This window comes from Neofelis nebulosa, chromosome 8, assembly GCF_028018385.1.
Source record: "Neofelis nebulosa isolate mNeoNeb1 chromosome 8, mNeoNeb1.pri, whole genome shotgun sequence".
In the NCBI taxonomy this organism is placed as follows: Eukaryota; Metazoa; Chordata; class Mammalia; order Carnivora; family Felidae; genus Neofelis; species Neofelis nebulosa.
Genome location: NC_080789.1, coordinates 48146384 through 48165003, shown reverse-complemented (window position 1 = coordinate 48165003; position 18620 = coordinate 48146384). Strand labels below are relative to the sequence as shown.

The 18620-nt window shown below is 40.5% G+C and overlaps 1 protein-coding gene across 1 annotated transcript; it reads left to right on the top strand.

Annotated features, from left to right (window-relative positions):
• Positions 1-4561: 4561 nt before the first annotated feature.
• LYZ (lysozyme) lies at positions 4562-16765 on the top strand. The gene is made up of 5 exons (XM_058742051.1): positions 4562-4661; positions 10365-10602; positions 12606-12770; positions 14654-14732; positions 15837-16765. The coding sequence occupies exons 2-5, from the start codon at positions 10467-10469 to the stop codon at positions 15901-15903; spliced, it is 447 nt and encodes a 148-aa protein (XP_058598034.1). The 5' UTR covers positions 4562-4661; positions 10365-10466; the 3' UTR covers positions 15904-16765.
• The last annotated feature ends 1855 nt before the right edge of the window (positions 16766-18620 follow it).

The following is an 18620-nucleotide window of genomic DNA, read 5'->3' as shown; positions in this document are numbered from 1 at the left end:
TGTGAGGTGGTATCTTATTGTGGTTTTGATTTGTATTTCCCTGATGATGAGTGATGTTGAGCATTTTTCGTGTGTCGCTTGGCCATCTGGGTGTCTTCCTTGGAGAAGTGTCTATTCATGTCTTTTGCACATTTCTTCACTGGATTATTTGTTTTTTGTGTGCTGAGTTTGGTAAGTTCTTTATAGATTTTGGATACTAACCCTTTTTCTGATACATCGTTTGCAAACATCTTCTCCCATTCTGTCTGTTGCCTTTTAGTTTTGCTGATTGTTTCCTTCACTGTGCAGAAGCTTTTTATTTTGATGAGGTCCCAGTAGTTCATTTTTGCTTTTGTTTCCCTTGCCTCTAGAGATGTGTTGAGTAAGAAGTTGCTGCAGCCAAAATTAAAGAGGTTTTTGCCTGCTTTCTTCTTGAGGATTTTGATGGCTTCCTGTCTTACATTTAGGTCTTTCATCCATTTTGAGTTTATTTTTGTGTATGGTGTAAGAAAGTGGTCCAGTTTCATTCTTCTGCATGTTGCTGTCCAGTTTTCCTAGTACCACTTGCTGAAGACGCTGTCTTTATTCCATTGGATATTCTTTCCTGCTTTGTCAAAGATTAGTTGGCCATATGTTTGTGGGTCCATTTCTGGGTTCTGTATTCTGTTCCATTGATCTGAGTGTCTGTTTTGTGCCATATATGTGTATATTTTTAAAGTAAAATAAAATGTTATCAATTTAATGACAATTGAATGACATGAAATTTAATTAATCAAATTTAATGAAAAATTGCCCTAATCTTTCTCATTTAATACCCAACACTAGAGGTAATCTCTTTTTAACTTCTTTAGCTATTTCTTCTAGTATTTACTGCCATGTATCTCAACAGTATGTTTATTCTACTATTGCTTGATTTTCAATCATAGACATTTTCTATTTTTTCACCAAGGAAGGTAAGGATTTAGCTCTCCTTCACCTCCTCCTGCCCTTGCTGTTCTTCTGTACAAGCATGCACAAACACTCACAGATGACCATAATACGTGAGTTACCATGCTTACGTTTTGGGTTTTATTGGTATTAATAATTACCTTATTTTTCTGGTTGCTTAGTTTTTCCTGTACTTATTCATGTATTATTCCATTACCCAAAGTCTCCGCCAGGGTTGTCAAACTCCCTTCAATAGGTTCAGACATTCCAAGCCATCTCTAAGTTTGGTTTTTCCCCCTGGAGTCCACACTCCTGGAGCCCTTTACCCTCTTACTATAATCTGAATTGGCTTCTCTTTAACCTATGGGAAGGCTGTCAATGTTGTACAATACTTCTTCTTTTGTCTTGGTGATCTTATTCACTTCTCTCCTGTATTAGATCCCTGTTTCCTAGATCCTACACCATCTTTTTTTGCTTGTTTGTTTAAATATTTTGAGTACTCTCTACACCCAACATGGGGCTTCAACTCACAACCCTGAGATCCAGAGTCACATGCTCCACCAGCTAAGCCAGCCAGGCACCCTCATTTGCTTTTAAAATAGAACATGTCCTTCAGAGACTTCCTGATAAAGGGTGCAGGGAAGTGAAGTTTTATTGCCCTTACACATCTGAGAATGGTTTTTTTTTCCTCCTCTCACACTAGATAGTTAGACAGTATATAGGACTGTGGGTTGAAGATTATTATCCTTAAGTTTTAAGATTTTGTTTTTTCCCCGTTGTTCTGAAATTTCATGATGATGTGCATTGATATACATTTTATTCCACACCATTATGCCAGGCACTTGGTTGCCTTTTGATCTGGAAATCTGTGTCCTTCAGTTTTGCACATTTATTTTGTATTTTTTCTTCTGTAATTCCTTTTAAGAATTTCCATTTATTGGATGTTTGATTTCTTTGTTCTCTAATTCTCATTGTTTCTCTCCTGTTTTTCATCTCTGTCTTTTTATCTATTTCTGGGACTGTTTCTCAAATTTATCTCTTGATTCTTCTATAAAGTGTTTTACTAATGTGGTCATATTTTTAAATCTCAAGAGCTCCTTTTTAAATTCTGATTATTTATTATAGTATACTTCCTTATTACATAGATGTGATTTTTTTACTTCTCAGATATATTCATTGTAATTTATATTTTATTTTGCCTCTGTTTCCTCTGAGTTCCTCTTCTCCAAGTGTTTATTATTTATTTTTTTAGTTTTTGAGAGAGACAGAGAGTGAGTGTGAGCGGGGGAGGGGCAGAGAAAGGAGGAGAGAGAATCCCAAGAAGGTTCTGCACTGTCACCACAGAGCCCGATGCAGGGCTCAATCTTACCATCCGTGAGATCATGACCTGAGCTGAAATCATGAACCAGACGCTGACTGAGCCACCCAGGTGCCCTAAGACTCCATCTTTACGTAATCAAAGACCTGATAAAGAACATGAAGCACAGGCAGTTATCTTAATAAGATACTGAGTCCTTATTTTCCAGGCAAGTTATTTATCTGGTAAAGAAAAATCTTTTACAATAATCCAAGAAAAATTTCTCCTTTCAACAGAGAGAAAATTAAATTCCAGTTTTGCATAGGCACACTATTGCTATTAAAGCTCACTTTTAAAGCCCTTAAAATAAATTCATTCAATTTCAGCAGCAGCTTGACCACACAAGATAACAATTCCTCCTTTCTTCCCTTCCTCCCTTTCCTAGTGCTTCTCTCTCTTTTCCTAACTTTCTATGTCCATTTAGGTTTTGTCTTTTGGTTTTTTTCTAGTCTAAAATAACATTTAAATAACCTCTGAATTAGGACAAATTACTCTACTTTCCCCTTAACAAAAATGTATTCTCATACCTCATACCTTTCCCTACCAAAAACACATTTTACTGTCCCTGTATGCTTTCCCTAAAGTTTCTTTTCTTTACCCTTATTATTTCTACATGTAGGTTTCATTTACATATATTCATTAGAATTCTTAACCTTTAGAAAACAATTTCCAATGAAAGCCAAGAAGTAAGCAATTGTGAACTGTTACATACTAACATTGTGAGATTAGCACATTTATGATGATATCATTTTATAATTTCTACACATGCATTTTCATAGTATAACTTGTTGATCTGGCAAAAAGAACATGTTAACAGATCCAAATATCTTTAGTTCCTCAAAGAAACTAAAAAGTTACAAAAACTTACACACGTAGCTTTTTCTGCCATGTTGACATACATTAAGCAAATCATTTTTATTGTACCTTTTGTTCTTAGGTTGAATTTACAATTTTATAATCTCAAATCTCTAGTAGAGATAACAGAAGCTAATTTGACTAGTCTTAATTTATGTAAGTGCTTACATTTTCTTCAAGCCAATTAATAGAACTTTTCTACAAGTCAGTTTTTAGGTATACCATCCAGATGGGAAAAAATACCGCATCTATATAACATACATACATTGCTACACATAAACATCCAGACAGATAAAACAGAAGTCTTATGGCTTTTATTTAAATATTTTATGAAATTTTTAAATTTTATATCAAGTACAATAATACCAAACTTGTATTACAAACTTCTAAAAGAACAGTTAGATCTAAATGGTGATTCTGGCAGATGGGACAAGTTAAGCTTACCCATTTAGATAGCTACAGCTTTTACCAATATTTGTGGAGAAAACTTTGAAGGTTTTTGTTTGTCTTTAATAGATAATCCTGTGGAGGCTGCAGACTAAATTTTGGGCAAGGGAGCCTGTGAAATATCAAGTTTTTTAAAAACCTGTTTTTTCCAGTTTTGGGAGTTACTTTAGCCAACAGTTTTCTCCTTGGATACTTACAGTTCTAAGACATGGTAAGATTAATATTTCCAAGGGACTGAGAAAGGATACAGGGTTTATCTAAGAAGGAACTCAAGGGCATATGTGCTTGTTATCAAAAATCAAAGACGAAAGGCAGGCCACAGGCTGGACAAAGATCATTTCAGAGCTTATGTCTAACAAAGGACTTGCATCCAGAATATATGAAGTACATCTAGAACTCAATAATAAAAAGAAAACCCAATTTTTTAAAGTGGAGGGGGCATAGAAAATAAAGATTAAATGTAGTGTGGGATCCTAGAAGAGCCTGGAACAGAAAAGGGACAATAATAGGGAAACTGATGTATTTGAATAGTTTATAGTTTAGCTAAGCAAAAAAGAAAAAAAAATCAAGGGTAATTACTGTTAGGGTCAGGCGTAAGGCAGGGTAAAGATAGGAGTCAGAGGCTAAAAAATTTTAGCAAAGGCTTTATTTGGGAACTAAGGTCTAGAGCGAGGTTCCATGACTCAGGGAGAGAGAGAGAGGAGTCAGGGAAGTCGCCCCCAGGTGTGGTGAGGTGGGGTTTTTAAGCTGCAGCGGTTCCCGGTTTAGGTCCGGGTGGGCCTTTTTCGTGGCAGGTCGCTGGGTGATTGGCTGACCTCCAATTCGTTCTGGCACGCTACTAGGGGCTTTTCGTTGGGTTGCGCTGGCAAGATGGCCGTTCCCTCTACTGTGGTTCCAAGGACATCCTAACATTCCAATCTCTTATTGGTGATAATGGGCGGCGGATCTGATCTGGCTGCTTCCTGCGGGCGTAGGGGCGATGTCATGGTATGTGGGGTCTGAGTTGGAATTCAGGAATATGGCCGGACCACCATCTGGTGAAATGCAACCTGGGAAACTTCATGAATTCATTTTCATACGAAATGGAGAAAACAAGGTAAGAGCATAAGTATTATACAGATAGCAACTAGTGGGGTGACTATGGGGAGGAGCCAAGTTAGGAGGGGTGATTGCCACCAGGAGGTTAGGGGGTCTGAGGATCCTGGGCGGGCGGATAGAGTTTTTTGGATTTCCTTTAGGTGTTCTATATTGGTTTCAACTAAGCCTGATTCAATGAGGTAGTAGCAACATTCCTCCCTCAAGAACAGGCATGTTCCCCCTTTTTCTGCTGTCAGGAGATCTAGGGCTCGTCGGTTTTGTAGAGTGACCTGTGCTAGGGAGTTGATCTGCCTTTGTAAGGCAGATAGGGAGGTTGCTGAGGCTTCTAATTTATTGAGGATGTCTCGGCCCAACAGGGGGACGGGGCAGGAGGGGATGACTAGGAAGGAGTGGGAGAAGTGGAAGCCATCCAAGCAGCAGGTGAGTACCGGTGTGCATGGGGGAATGGAGGGGGTGCCATTTATGCCCATGACCGAAATGGAGCACGGCATGGTGAGGCCTGAATAGCTTGGCAGGACGGAATAGGTAGCCCCCGTGTCCAACAGAAAGGAGATGGACTTACCCACTACCTGGAGTTTTACCCTGGGCTCCGTGTGGGTCACCGGAGTTACTGAGTCTGGGCCTCGTCAGTCATCATCCTCCATCTCCAGCAGTTGGAAGGCAGAGTCCAATCAGGGTGAAGCCTTACCACGTGGGGGTGTTGCAAGTCTGTCATCCCCCGGGTTAGGACAATCGGATTCCCAGTGGCCCATTTGCTGGCACAATGGGCATGGACTGGTAGGCTTTTTGGGATGGGGACACTGATGAGACCGATGGCCTTCTTGGCCACATTTAAAGCATGGCCCTGGAGGGGGCCGTGGTCCGGAGGGCTTTATTGTGGCTGGCCTCAGGGCAGCTACCAAGGCTTGGGTCTGTAATTGTACCTTTTGTTAGAGACGGGCCTGTCACCGTTGTTCGTGAGCTTCCTCTCGGCCGTTAAAAACTTTAAAAGCCAGGGGCGCCTGGGTGGCGCAGTCGGTTAAGCGTCCGACTTCAGCCAGGTCACGATCTCGCGGTCCGTGAGTTCGAGCCCCGCGTCAGGCTCTGGGCTGATGGCTCGGAGCCTGGAGCCTGTTTCCGACTCTGTGCCTCCCTCTCTCTCTGCCCCTCCCCCGTTCATGCTCTGTCTCTCTCTGTCCCAGAAATAAATAAAAAAAAAAAAACGTTGAAAAAAAAAAAACTTTAAAAGCCATCTTTACCAGGTCGGCCATAGGGGTTTGAGGACCATCTTCGGCCTTTTTTAGTTTTTTTGAATATCAGGGACTGATTGGGAAATAAAATAGGTGGCCAATACTGTGGCCCCGGCGGGGGTGGTAGGGTCTAGTCTGGTATACTGGGTAAGTGCCTCTGTGAGCCGGCTAAGGAAGGCTGCGGGGTTTTCATTGGGGTCCTGTATTATTTCTTGAACTGATTTGTTTGAGGTTGCCCTCATGCCTGCTAGTAGGCACTGGATCATCTGGTCCCAGTGCCGGTGACCATTGCCTGCATGTTGGTAGTTCCAATCGGGGTTGGCCGCCGGGACAGCATCGGCCCCTACAGGCATAGTGGGGTCGGTCATGTGGGTTTGGTCTGCATGTTCCCTGGCTGTGGCCTGGATGTGCTCTCTCTCCTCAGGGGTGAGGCTAGAGGTGAGGATTACATGGATGTCATGCCATGTGAGACTGCAGGCTTGGGCAAGGTATTGGAATTCTTTAATGTATTGGGTGGGGTCAGTCAAGAATGACCCTAGCCGCTTTTTGATGGCGGATAAGTCTTGGAGGGAGAAGGGGACGTGAATGTGAACCAGGCCTTCATGTCCTGCCACCTCATGGAGAGGTAAGATGGCCACTGGGGTCTGTTCGCTGGGAGGGGCCTGAGCACAAGTTCGGGATGATATGGGAGGCAAGGGCAGGACGGCTGGGGGTAGGGAGTACGGAAGGGGGCGAGGACAGGTGGGCAGTGTGGCTAGATCCTCTAATGGGTCAGAGATCGGGGAAGTTGGTGAGGTGGGGTTGTCGGGGGGGTTGTGGGTGGGCAAGGAGCATGCATGCAGAGGGGCAGGAGGAACATAGGTTGGGGTAAGACCTGAGGTCCCAAAAGACCATGACATAGGGTATTTCTCCCCATTTTCCCAGCTGATGGCAGAAATTGTCCAGATCAGTTAAGATTTGGTATTGTAAAGACCCCTCGGGTGGCCATTGAGAATCATTATCTAATTTGTACTGAGGCCAGACTACAGTGCAAAGACGGATGAGTCGGTTACGACGAAGTTTGTCTTGTAAGCCCAGGAGCCGGAAGTTTTTTAATAGACATTGGAGGAGGGGTAAGAGATCGAGGTGGTTTAGATTCGTTACTCCCCATTGGCGTGGCAGGGCGAGGTGTCCCTTGCGCTGCAATAAGGGGCCTACTGGCGTGTGGGCCTTGCGGCATGCGGAGGAAAGGAGACTGACTTGCGAGACGTCTCTCGTGGGTGTCAGCCGTAGTTGGAGGAGGGAAGGAGGGGTCTGTCCTACTTACCGGCTCTTGTAGGTGCTTGTGATTAGGGTAGTTGGCGTCTGGCTTGGCAAGGAGGGAGCTCAGCCAAGGGAGGCGAGCTACTACCTCCCCCAGGGGTTTCGGCACCAAATGTTAGGGTCAGGCGTAAAGCAGGGTAAAGTTAAGAGTCAGAGGCTAAAAAATTTTAGCAGTCAAAGGCTTTATCGGGAACTAAGGTCTCGGACGAGGTTCCGTGACTCACGGAGGGGGAGAGAGAGAGAGAGAGAGAGAGAGAGAGAGAGAGAGAGAGAGAGAGAGAGAGAGAGAGAGAGAAAGTCAGGGAAGTTGCGCCCAGGTGTGGTAGGGTGGGGTTTTTAAGCTGCAGCGGTTCCAGGTTTAGGTCCAGGTGGGCCTTTTTCGTGGCAGGTTGTGCTGTCGCTCAGTGATTGGCTGACCTCCAATTCGTTCTGGCAACTTTTCGTTGGGTTGCGCTGGCAAGATGGCCGTTCCCTCTACTGTGGTTCCAAGGACATCCTAACAATTACTACGAAGCTTTTTGTTTTTGTTTTTGTTTTTTTAAATTTTTTTTTTTTTTCAACATTTTTTATTTATTTTTGGGACAGAGAGAGACAGAGCATGAACGGGGGAGGGGCAGAGAGAGAGGGAGACACAGAATCAGAAACAGGCTCCAGGCTCCGAGCCATCAGCCCAGAGCCTGACGCGGGGCTCGAACTCACGGACCGCGAGATCGTGACCTGGCTGAAGTCGGACGCCTAACCGACTGCGCCACCCAGGCGCCCCTTGTTTTTGTTTTTAAGGGTAGGGACAGTCTGATGAACTTTTTTGCCTGCAGCAGAAGCCAAAAATATGGGAAGGCCTAGACTTCGTGGGATTTGCTTACAGAGTAAGGGACAATAAGTCAAGCCTTCTTGTGCCTTTTCTGTGCTTTTGTCAAAGCTAGTTCCCGGCTATCAGTATTTTCATTTTTCACGCCTGCTTGAGTGTCCTTTGCAGTTCTTAGCATTTGTTCTGAGTCTGATCTCTACTTCGTAATCTAGTTAAGGAAGTTTGGGAAGTTTTTTTCCCTCACACTAGCCATGTATCTTCTATAACTGTTCTTTCTTTTCTCTCTCTCTCCTTCCTTCCTTCCTTCCTTCCTTCCTTCCTTCCTTCCTTCCTTTCTCTCTTTCTTATCTGATCTTCCTATAAGTACCAACAGGGCATTTGTTTAGGATGAGAGCTCTCTTAAAAATCCTTTAGATGTAAAAGTCCAAATTTTCAAAGGTATACCTACTTCAACTATGATTCCAAACCAATAAGCCTTTTTATGACTTAAAATCAATAAGCCTTTTATGGCAAACCATGGACACAGGGGTGTCCTCAAAGAGAATGCCAATGATATAGCCCTCTCAAGATGCAGAACCACTCCAAAGATAGTATAAGAAAGCAAAGACCTTCATTGACACAGGTGGTAAAGAAAGTTCTGTTTCCCACAAAGCGAGACACTTTAATTCACAGATCCACTAATCTATGTTTCCTGAAAGGTGGTACCGGAATGGGAATTTTCCCAGCACAAACAAGGGAATGAAAACAGAGATGGTAATAGCACCCTAGCCTGCTGGCTGGCTGCCTGATGCAAGCCCAACAGCCTGCACAACCCCACCTCCCCAAGTGCCAGAGACCAGAGAGAATATTCTCACTAGTTACAGATCCAAGTTCTTAGTAACAAAACAAGACAAATGAAGATTCTCATGATTTTCATCATGACAAATAACACAAAAGTCAGACAATGCAAACGTGAAAACTTCTGGGAGGCTAAGAATCCATAACCTATAGGAACCCCAAACCAAATTCATGATTCAAGATCTATTTTACCAAAGTTACTCTCCTGCCATTTTGAGCTTAGAAAGGAAAGGACAAAGAGAAATGTTTGTATTCCTCTCTTCACTGGGTACTAGAGTCAGAGATCTGGTAGACTGACGTGGCAAGGATTCTCACTTCTGTTGGTCTGTTGTTTGTTCGCTCATAGCTGCACTGCGGTCTCTGGGGACAGCAGAGTGTGATCCAGCTTTCCACTGCACCATCCTCATCAGCAGAAGCTGTACCAGAGGAGAAAAATCATTTTCCTCCTGCTCTTTTAGGGTTTCAGCTGGGGCTCTGTAACAAAAGACAGATTAGCAAGAGAAAAACAAATAAGTTTATTAACATGTGTATCTCATGTGTGTTTGGGAGAAATGCACGGATGATGCTAACACAAGGAGGTGGCTAGAATTTGGGCTTACATAGTATCTTCACCAAAGAACAATACATTTTTAGAAGAGTGACAAAACAGAGGAAAAGAGGTTTAGGCTTCCAAGGGCAGCAAACTGTGGGAAGATAAGTATTTAGTGGCCACTGGAAGATAATAGCTGGTCGGTAAAATTTGTTCTGTGGAGTCCTCTGGGGCTGTCTTGTAGGGTTGTCAGTGATTAACTTCTGTACAAATTTAGGTTCTGTTTTCAGGCATATAGTCGGAGGGCAGAGAGCTTTCTTGGATCTGCTTCTCAATTGCCTTCAGTTCAAAATAATCTTTATGCCAAAGGGGAAGGTTTTTAGGTGGCATAGTCTGCTCCCTGTCTTTAGGTTTGATTATAAAGTCCCCTTGCTATATAATGACCCCTTATGTTCTAACATCAAAATGTGAGATAAGGCATTGTCAAAAAGTTAGAAAATTGTTCACATGAGGCTTATTTGTAATAGGAAAACATGGATTTATAAGCAAAAAAATGTATCACAGCAACAAAAAATGTAGAGTGAAATATGGCTAAGCAATATGGTATCATGCTGCATACCGTTAAAAACGATCGGTAATGTACCATGTGCTTTGGGGGAAAGTGTGTATAAAATAATTATAAGTGAAAAAGATGAAGACAACATAGTGAAGGCAAAATGAAAAATTGGACCCCATTTTCAGTTGTGTAACATGGTCGTTCAGGTTATTTTTCTTTATAGTTGCTCAAATTCATAATAAAATAGGAGATGATTCCTGCTTTGGAAACAGCCCTACTTCCCCATGCCAAGTCTTCCTTAGCCAAGTCTTTAATGCCATTTCATCATTTTCCTGTAGGTTAATTCTTAGGACACCAGAATATCTCTCTTCAAATATCAAAAAAGAACTTTTAAAGTCAGTGAACCAATAAACAGTTCCTGTTTTTCCCATCTCTCAAAGGGTGGAGCCCCCAAAGGACTAGGAGAAGAAGGAAGTTAAAAGGTGTTAAATACTGAGGCCAGCTTGCCCTGGTCAGCCTAGAGATCTGGCTTCCTAGTCAACATGAAGGCTCTCCTTTTTCTGGGGCTTCTCCTCCTGTCCGTCACCGTCCAGGGCAAGATCTTTCAAAGATGTGAGCTGGCCAGAACTCTGAAAAAACTTGGGATGGATGGCTTTAAAGGTGTCAGCCTGGCGACCTGTAAGTTAACTCTCCATACTTGCAAGTAGTTAGCCGAGTGTGGAATAGCCAGAAGATGAGTAATAAGAAAGAGGCTTTGAATGGATGGACTTCTTTTATTTCTTTGAGGGTCTGTGTGCTTACAATTGTTACAAATATCAACTCGTGTCTTTTGAATTAGATATGCCAGAAGAAGGAATGAGGGCATGGGAGAGCAAAATTCTATGCCATTCTAAGTACACCAGGACCCACTGCACTCTCCGAGTGCAGCTGAATTTGCCAGTTGCCTCAGGTTTAGTGGCAGATGAAGTCTGACTAAAAGATACATTTGAGCGCCTGGAATATGTATCAAGTCCTTTCTACTTGACTCCAGGTATTTCCTGTTTGGAACTTCGTTCCAAAAAAAATGAGCCTAGAATAATGAGTATTTTCTGCTTTTTAAATTTCCCGGCCACGACATGCGATTTTTAACAGCAAAGTTTTAAAAACCTATGTTGAACTCTCAGTGCAGTTCCCCTCAATTACTGTGTATGTAAGGATCCCTGAAATGCAGCTTGAAATCCTGTTTTACTATTCTCACTATAGTCGATTAACTATTTTTCATTTTCTTCCACATAATTCAAGATATGTCCAAGTAAAAGTTATTTTATATTTGAGTCCATATTTGTCAATGTGATCACTATATTTTTCAGGTTGAATTCAAACATTTCCTCTCAATAACTGTTTAAAAATTTTTTAATGTTTTTTTTTTTTTGAGAGAGAGAGCGCAAGCAGGGGAAGGGCAGAGAGGTGGACAGAGGATCGGAAGTGGACTCTGCACTGACAGCAGCAAGCCTGACCTGGGGCTCAAACTCACCTGAGCAGAAGTTGGACGCTCAACTGACCGAGCCACCAAGGCGCTCCAATAACTATTTTTGAATGAATGAGTGGATGGATAGATGAAAAAGTCTTTCCTATTTATATTTCTTGGTTTTTTTTTTTAATGTTTATTCATTTTTGAGAGAGAGAGAGAGAGAGAGAGGGAGAGAGAAGATGAGCGGGGGAGGGGGAGAGAGAGAGAGAGGGAGACACAGAATCCAAAGCAGGCTTCAGGCTCCCAGCTGTCAACACAGAGCTTGATGAGGGGCTCTAACTCATGAATGGTGAGATCATGACCTGGGCCAAAGTCAGATGATTTGACTGAGCCACCCAGGCGCCCCTATATCTCTTGTTTACCAGATTCTAATTTGATAACCAAATTCACCTTTAGGTATCTTAAGAAAATTTATTTCTCCCAGAAAATTCTTAGTTTTTCTGATAAAAAGCATTTTTCTATCAGCGTACATATCTGCTATTAATTTTAAAATTCACTTAACAACTCTGTTGATTTTCCTATTCTAGGCTAAATCTTGCCTGCAAGATGGGAGCAGGGGAAGGGTAATAGCAATGGAAGAAACAGCTATTTTAATATTTTGAAAGTATGCTATCTTGTTCATTAGCATTACAAAATGATTTGCTAACAAAAGGATTCTCACTAAAGTGTTGAAATATTTTTGGGGATGCCTGGCTGGTTCAGTCAGTGGAACATGCAACTCTTGATCTCAGGGTTTTAAGTTCAAGCCCCATTTTGGATGTAGAGATTACTTTAAAAAATAAAATCTTAGGGGCACCTGGATTGGTTAAGTGGCCGACTTCAGCTCAGGTCATGATCTCATGGTTCGCGTGTTCAAGCCCCATGTGAGGCTCTGTGCTGACAGCTCAGAGCCTGGAGCCTGCTTCAAATTCTGTGTGTGTCTCTCTCTCTTCTCCTCCCCCACTTGTGCTCTGTCTTCTCTGTCTCTCAAAAATAAATAAACGTTAAAAAAATTTTTTAATAATAAAATAAAATCTTAAATATAGATGTATATATATATTTACAAGTAAAACACACCTGTATACTTATAAAGTAAGTCATTAACAATAGAATAGCAAATTAGAACTGATTATGGTATGACAAATAAATCAGGTGGTATTGATATTTATAACTAAAAATAAGTTTTTTTCAGGGATGTGTGTGGCCAAATGGGAAAGTGATTATAACACAAGGGCTACAAACTACAATCCTGGAAGCCGAAGCACTGATTATGGGATATTTCAGATTAATAGCCGTTACTGGTGTAATGATGGCAAAACCCCCCGTGCAGAAAATGCCTGTCATGTATCCTGCAGCGGTAAGACACGATGATATTTGATTGATGGCACAGGACTCATCTGGCTATATTTACAAGAACAGAGATTCAATACAAATGAAAAATCTTGAAAGATTCATCAGCGACCTAGAAAAACACTATTTCAATGTCTAGAAATGCTTTATTATCTTCCTCATAATTCCCTAAGAAATAGCTCATTATATCATAAAAAGTTGATGTTTTCTAATATATGCAAGTTTCTGAAATGATCTATTAATTTATTATAAATGGATTTATTAATGCTTGTCAAAAACAATGTCATTTCTCCTACTCTCTTTGGGGAGGTTTAGGGATAATTCAGTTGTGTGGCCCTTTTTTAAAAATTGTTTTTACTTTTTATTCTGAAATGTCCTAAATACATAGAAATTTAGAGACGTTAGTATAATAAACAGCCATTTACTTTTTTTTTTTTTTTTTTAATTTTTTTTTTCAACGTTTTTTATTTATTTTTGGACAGAGAGAGACAGAGCATGAACGGGGGAGGGGCAGAGAGAGAGGGAGACACAGAATCGGAAACAGGCTCCAGGCTCGGAGCCATCAGCCCAGAGCCTGACGCGGGGCTCGAACTCACGGACCGCGAGATCGTGACCTGGCTGAAGTCGGACGCTTAACCGACTGCGCCACCCAGGCGCCCCAGCCATTTACTTTTTTTATGTATATGTTCCTTTTTGCTGAATGATTTTATTTTATTTTATTGTTGGTGCCTTTTATTTATTTTTTGACATTGTTTAAATTTTATTTATTTTTAATTTTACACTTATTTTTACTGTAATAATGTTTTCAGGAATAGAATTTAGTGACTCATCACTTACATATAACATATAACTTGCACCTTCAGAAAATACAGTTCCTATATAATTATTGCTATACCTAACAAGTTGATTAATGGATTTGTTTAATTAGGGTGAAACAAATATTCTATTGAACTCATATAAAAAATAGAAATAAATGTGGAACCTTTAGTGCACAAAAATATTGGAGAAATATAGTAAAATTGATACTGTTAATTTTAAATGTTAAAATTCCTAATAGACAAGATTCATCTCAATATATTTTTTATCCAGATAATTTATTTTTGATTTATTTTTTAAAATATATTATATAACATATGTGCTCATTGAATAAAAATTTTTACTACCCAGAGATTTATGACCACTGGTAACTTCTAGTATATATTCTTCCACAAAATGTATCAATCATGTATATGAACATAAAGCTATATCATTCACAAATGAACCTACACACAAACATGTAAACAATGTGTGTATTACGAAAAATGAAGTTGTACTACATATACTGCCTATGACTTGCTCTTTATCACACAAAATTATGTCAACAAATACAAAGCTGTATTCTTTTTCAAGGATGAAAAGAATTCCACAAATTAATGTTCCATACCTTATTGGTCCAACTCTTACTGGTAAGCCCTTAGGTTCCTCTGCTTTTTCCCCTTTATTAAATGCCATGGACATCTTACGCATATATCTCCAGGTGCATTTTTATTATTTCTTTAGGCTAGATTTCTGGTAGTAGAACTGCTGATTAAAAAGTTGTTAGTCTCTGTTTGGTTTTTTTATTTGTTTGTTGTGTTTTTTACAGTCCCTACTTAAAAAGACAACCTTCTATTGCATTAGTTAATTCCAGAGTTTCCAATGACTTTGGTAAATGAGAAACAGAATGCTTTATCTCATGCCAAATGGGATGGAATGAAACAAAAATTTCCCCCAACATTCACAGATAAATGGACTCTTGGAATATTACTTTAATGTTCTTTCCTCAGCCTAAGAGAATAATGCTGGCTAAATCTAAGCTTACAATGAAATTTCTCTGGAAGTTGTCCTCATTCCTCACCATCTCTTTTTCAGAGTTGCTGCAAGATAACATCAGTCAAGCTGTAAAATGTGCAAAGAGGGTTGTCAGTGATCCACAAGGCATTAAAGCATGGTACGTTTAAGCATTAGTGGGGAAAGCTACTTTGCCCTAGGATTAAGAGAAAAGTAAGAGGGGGTGGCTCAGTGGGTTAAGCGTCTGAGTCTGACTTCCGCTCAGGTCATGATCTCACAGTCTGTGAGTTCAAGCACCCCCCGTCGGTCTCTGTGCTGGCAGCTCAGAGCCTGGAGCCTGCCGTGGATTCTGTCTTCCTCTCTCTCTGCCCCTCTCCCACTTGCACTCTGTCTCTCTCTCTCAAAATAAATAAACATTTTAAAAATTAAAAAAAAAGGGGGGGGCGCCTGGGTGGCTCAGTCGGTTGAGCGTCTGACTTCAGCTCAGGTCATGACCTCACAGTCTGTGGGTTGGAGCCCCGAGTCAGGCTCTGTGCTGACAGCTCAGAGCCTGGAGCCTGCTTCCGATCCTGTGTCTCCCTCTCTCTCCGCCCCTCTCCCACTCTCACTTTGTCTCACTCTGTCTCTCAAAAATAAATAAATGTAAAAAAAATAAAGATTAAAATTAAATTAAAAAAAAAGAGAAATGAGAGAGGATTTTCAAAGACCAAAGTATGCTACTGAGAAGTGAACATTGCAGCTCTAGACTTACGCTAAACAAGGAGTTACCTAGAAACAATCTACTTCCTCTGATTTAGAATCTTACTCAGGAATCACTAAATTCTACTCCTGAAACCAGTATTACACTATATGCTAACTATCTAGAATTTAAATAAAAACTTAAAAATATAGAATCTTACTCTTTTACTCTTCAATTTATTTTAGAGGATTTCTAGAGTTTTTACGATTCTCAACACTCTATCCGTTCCTTGTCGTATCTTGAAACTACTTTTGGAGTTAAGTGAATGTGGAAAGCACTTTGCAGGTGCTATTGCAGAATGCATTTGTCAATGTTTACGTTCAGCATTCTGTGTTCTAGTGAGGGCTTCAGGGGAGGCGATATACTTGGTGTACATCTCTCCATTTAATAAATAGCAATATCTGTCTGTAGCCTGTTGTCCATTTAGTGGTAAAACATTCTGTTCTCCCAGAGGATTTGAAGTATGTGTATTACAATGAAGATGTGTTTTAACCTTATCACCATTTATTTCACCATTCTCTACAGGGTGGCGTGGAAAACACACTGTCGAAACAAAGATGTCTCTCAGTATGTTCGGAACTGTGGAGTGTAACTGTTGGAGTTTTCCTTCTTCAGCTCATTCTAGGTCTTCTTCCTTTAAGGGAGTAGTGATTGAGTGAAAGGTCACACTACCATTCTTTCAAACAATAACATTTTTACAGATGCAGGAGCAAAATATGGTCTTTATTCTAAAAGGCTTGTTTACAAATGTGTTTATTATTTGATAGTCATCCTGTAACATTTTTCGGTTTGCTAATAGAAATAATGCTGGTGAAAGCTTATCTAAAATCTTGCCTATCAAATACATCTCCAGTACATTCAGTTCTTAAAGAAATAACCCAGACTTAATCTTTATTACTCCCCAGTAGTTTATAAAAATGTAACAGAAGATTGTCTTACAACACATTGATCATAGGCAAAATTCTAGCTTCATAGGCATCTGATGCCTTCATCTGTTCAGGCATCTCCAAAAACAGTAAAAACAAAAACAAAATACACACACACACACACACACACACACACACAGAAAAATAACAAAAACAAACCAAACCAAAACACTCTGTTGGACAATATCAAGTAAAAATGCTAAATGACAAAAACGAAAACAGCCTGAATTAAGGATTTTGCTTTTCTAAAGTGTCACCTTGGTTTAAATGTTTTCTCAGAAATGTTGCTTTCATACTCCTTTAAAAATAAATTAACAATTTATGTGTCAATCTATTTTAGCCCTTTGAAGAATTCTTCTGGGCACTTTTCTGATTATGAAGGAATATAAAGGACTAGATGAGTTGTTACTGTTCTTTGATTTTATTAACTTAAATTCATGCAGAATGAATAAATCCTGAAATAATTGCTGATTAACCACAAATGTGAAATTATGCATGGTATAAAAAAATACAAACATTATCATTAAAGGCTTTGTCTGTCTTTGTTTAGACCCATCTAGTGTCTCTGAAGAAAAAATATATGTATTAAAAATATATATATTTGGCACTCTTAATATATCCTATGTCTTCACCTGTACCCAAATAGCTAGATATTGCTGGAGGAAAAACCCACAAGCATTCTGATAGATCTCACTATCATAACCACAAATCTGACATGGGCCCTCAGTCTGCATGACCATCTTACTGACTTCTCTGCACTCCTATGGTGGTGTTCCTACTCTCCAAAATGACTATTTTACTTCTCTTCCTCTCCCTTCAAAGACCCAGCATATACACCCAACCACCCATCTTCCACTCTCTCTCATTAGTATATCACCTGCCCTCACATGACACTGAGAAAATAGAAGCAACCTCATACAAAATTCTCTCCTCCTTGCCACCATGACACTGGTCACACCTTACCTCTCTTCCTCTGCTCCCGCCAATAACTGTCTGCACATGCAATCTCGGATTGAATCCCTCTCACTACTCCAAGTTAACTGTTTCCTGCATCCTGAGTTTCCCCCTCCTTGCTGGATCACCCCTGCCATTGTACAAAATGTCCTGGTAACCTCCCATCTTACAAAGACCTCTATTAACCAACACAAGTCTCTAACTACATCATTCTGACTTCTGGGATGAGAGATCTGTATACACCGACTCCATGTCCTCACCTGCCTTTTCTCCCTCACCTTCTCTTTTCAAACCGTTTTTTTTTTTAATGTTTATTTATTTATTTTGAGAGAGAGAAGAAGAGAGAGAGCCAAGCAGACTCCAGGCTGTTGGCGCCAATCTGAACACTGGTCTCGATCCCACAAACTGTGAGATGATGACCAGAGCCTGGATCAAGAGTCAGAAGCTCAGGGGCGCCTGGGTGGCTCAGTTGGTTATGCTTCCTGCTCTTGATTTTGGCTCAGGTCATGACCTTGAGGTTAGTGAAATCCAACCCTGCATTGGGCTCTGTGCTGACAGCATAGAGCCTGCTTGGGATTCTCTCTCTCTCTCTCTCTCTCTCTCTCTCTCTCTCTCTGCCCCTTCCTCACTCACACATGCTCTTTCTCTCAAAATAAATAAATTAATTTTTTAAAAAGTCAGAAGCTCAACCGACTGAGCCACCCAGGTGCCCCTCTTTTCAAACCTTCTTCACCTGGCTGCTATCCTTAGTTAGCTGAAACCTCTCCTTCATGGCTCCTTCTGTGACTCCTTGAGGCCAATTCTAGTAATCGCCCATTCTCTGTTCAACTTACATGATCTCCCAGCAGTACTTGACGAAGTAAACCACTTCATACTTCTAGAAAACTCTTTCTCCCTCTGCTTCTCCTCATTCACACCCGGCCTCACGGATTGCTCCTTCTCAGTCCTTGGCTGGCTTTTTCTCTGCTATTTAGTTTCTAACTGTGGGAGGTCCCCAGGACTCATGCCTATAGCCACCGGATAGACCACATATCTTATTTATTTTTATTTATTTATTTATTTATTTATTTATTTATTTAATTTATTTATTATTTTGTCTTTTCTTGCTGAAATATAACTTCTAAAACAACAGATTTTCAGGGCACCTGGCTGACTCAGTGGGTAGAGCATGCTACTCTGGATCTCAGGGTTATGAATTCAAGCCCCACATTGGATGTAGAGATTACTTTAAAAAAATCTTTTAAAAAACCCAGATTTTCCCCACTTTTTAAACATATTGAAATAACTCAATTTCCCCCAAATGTACAAGTACAGTACAAAGGCCTTTTATTTTTCTAAATAGTTTGAGAGTAAATTGGTGCCCATGTGGCCCTGAATTGTTCAGTATGTGATTCCTACATAACCTCAAAACATCACCCAAATCAGGAAG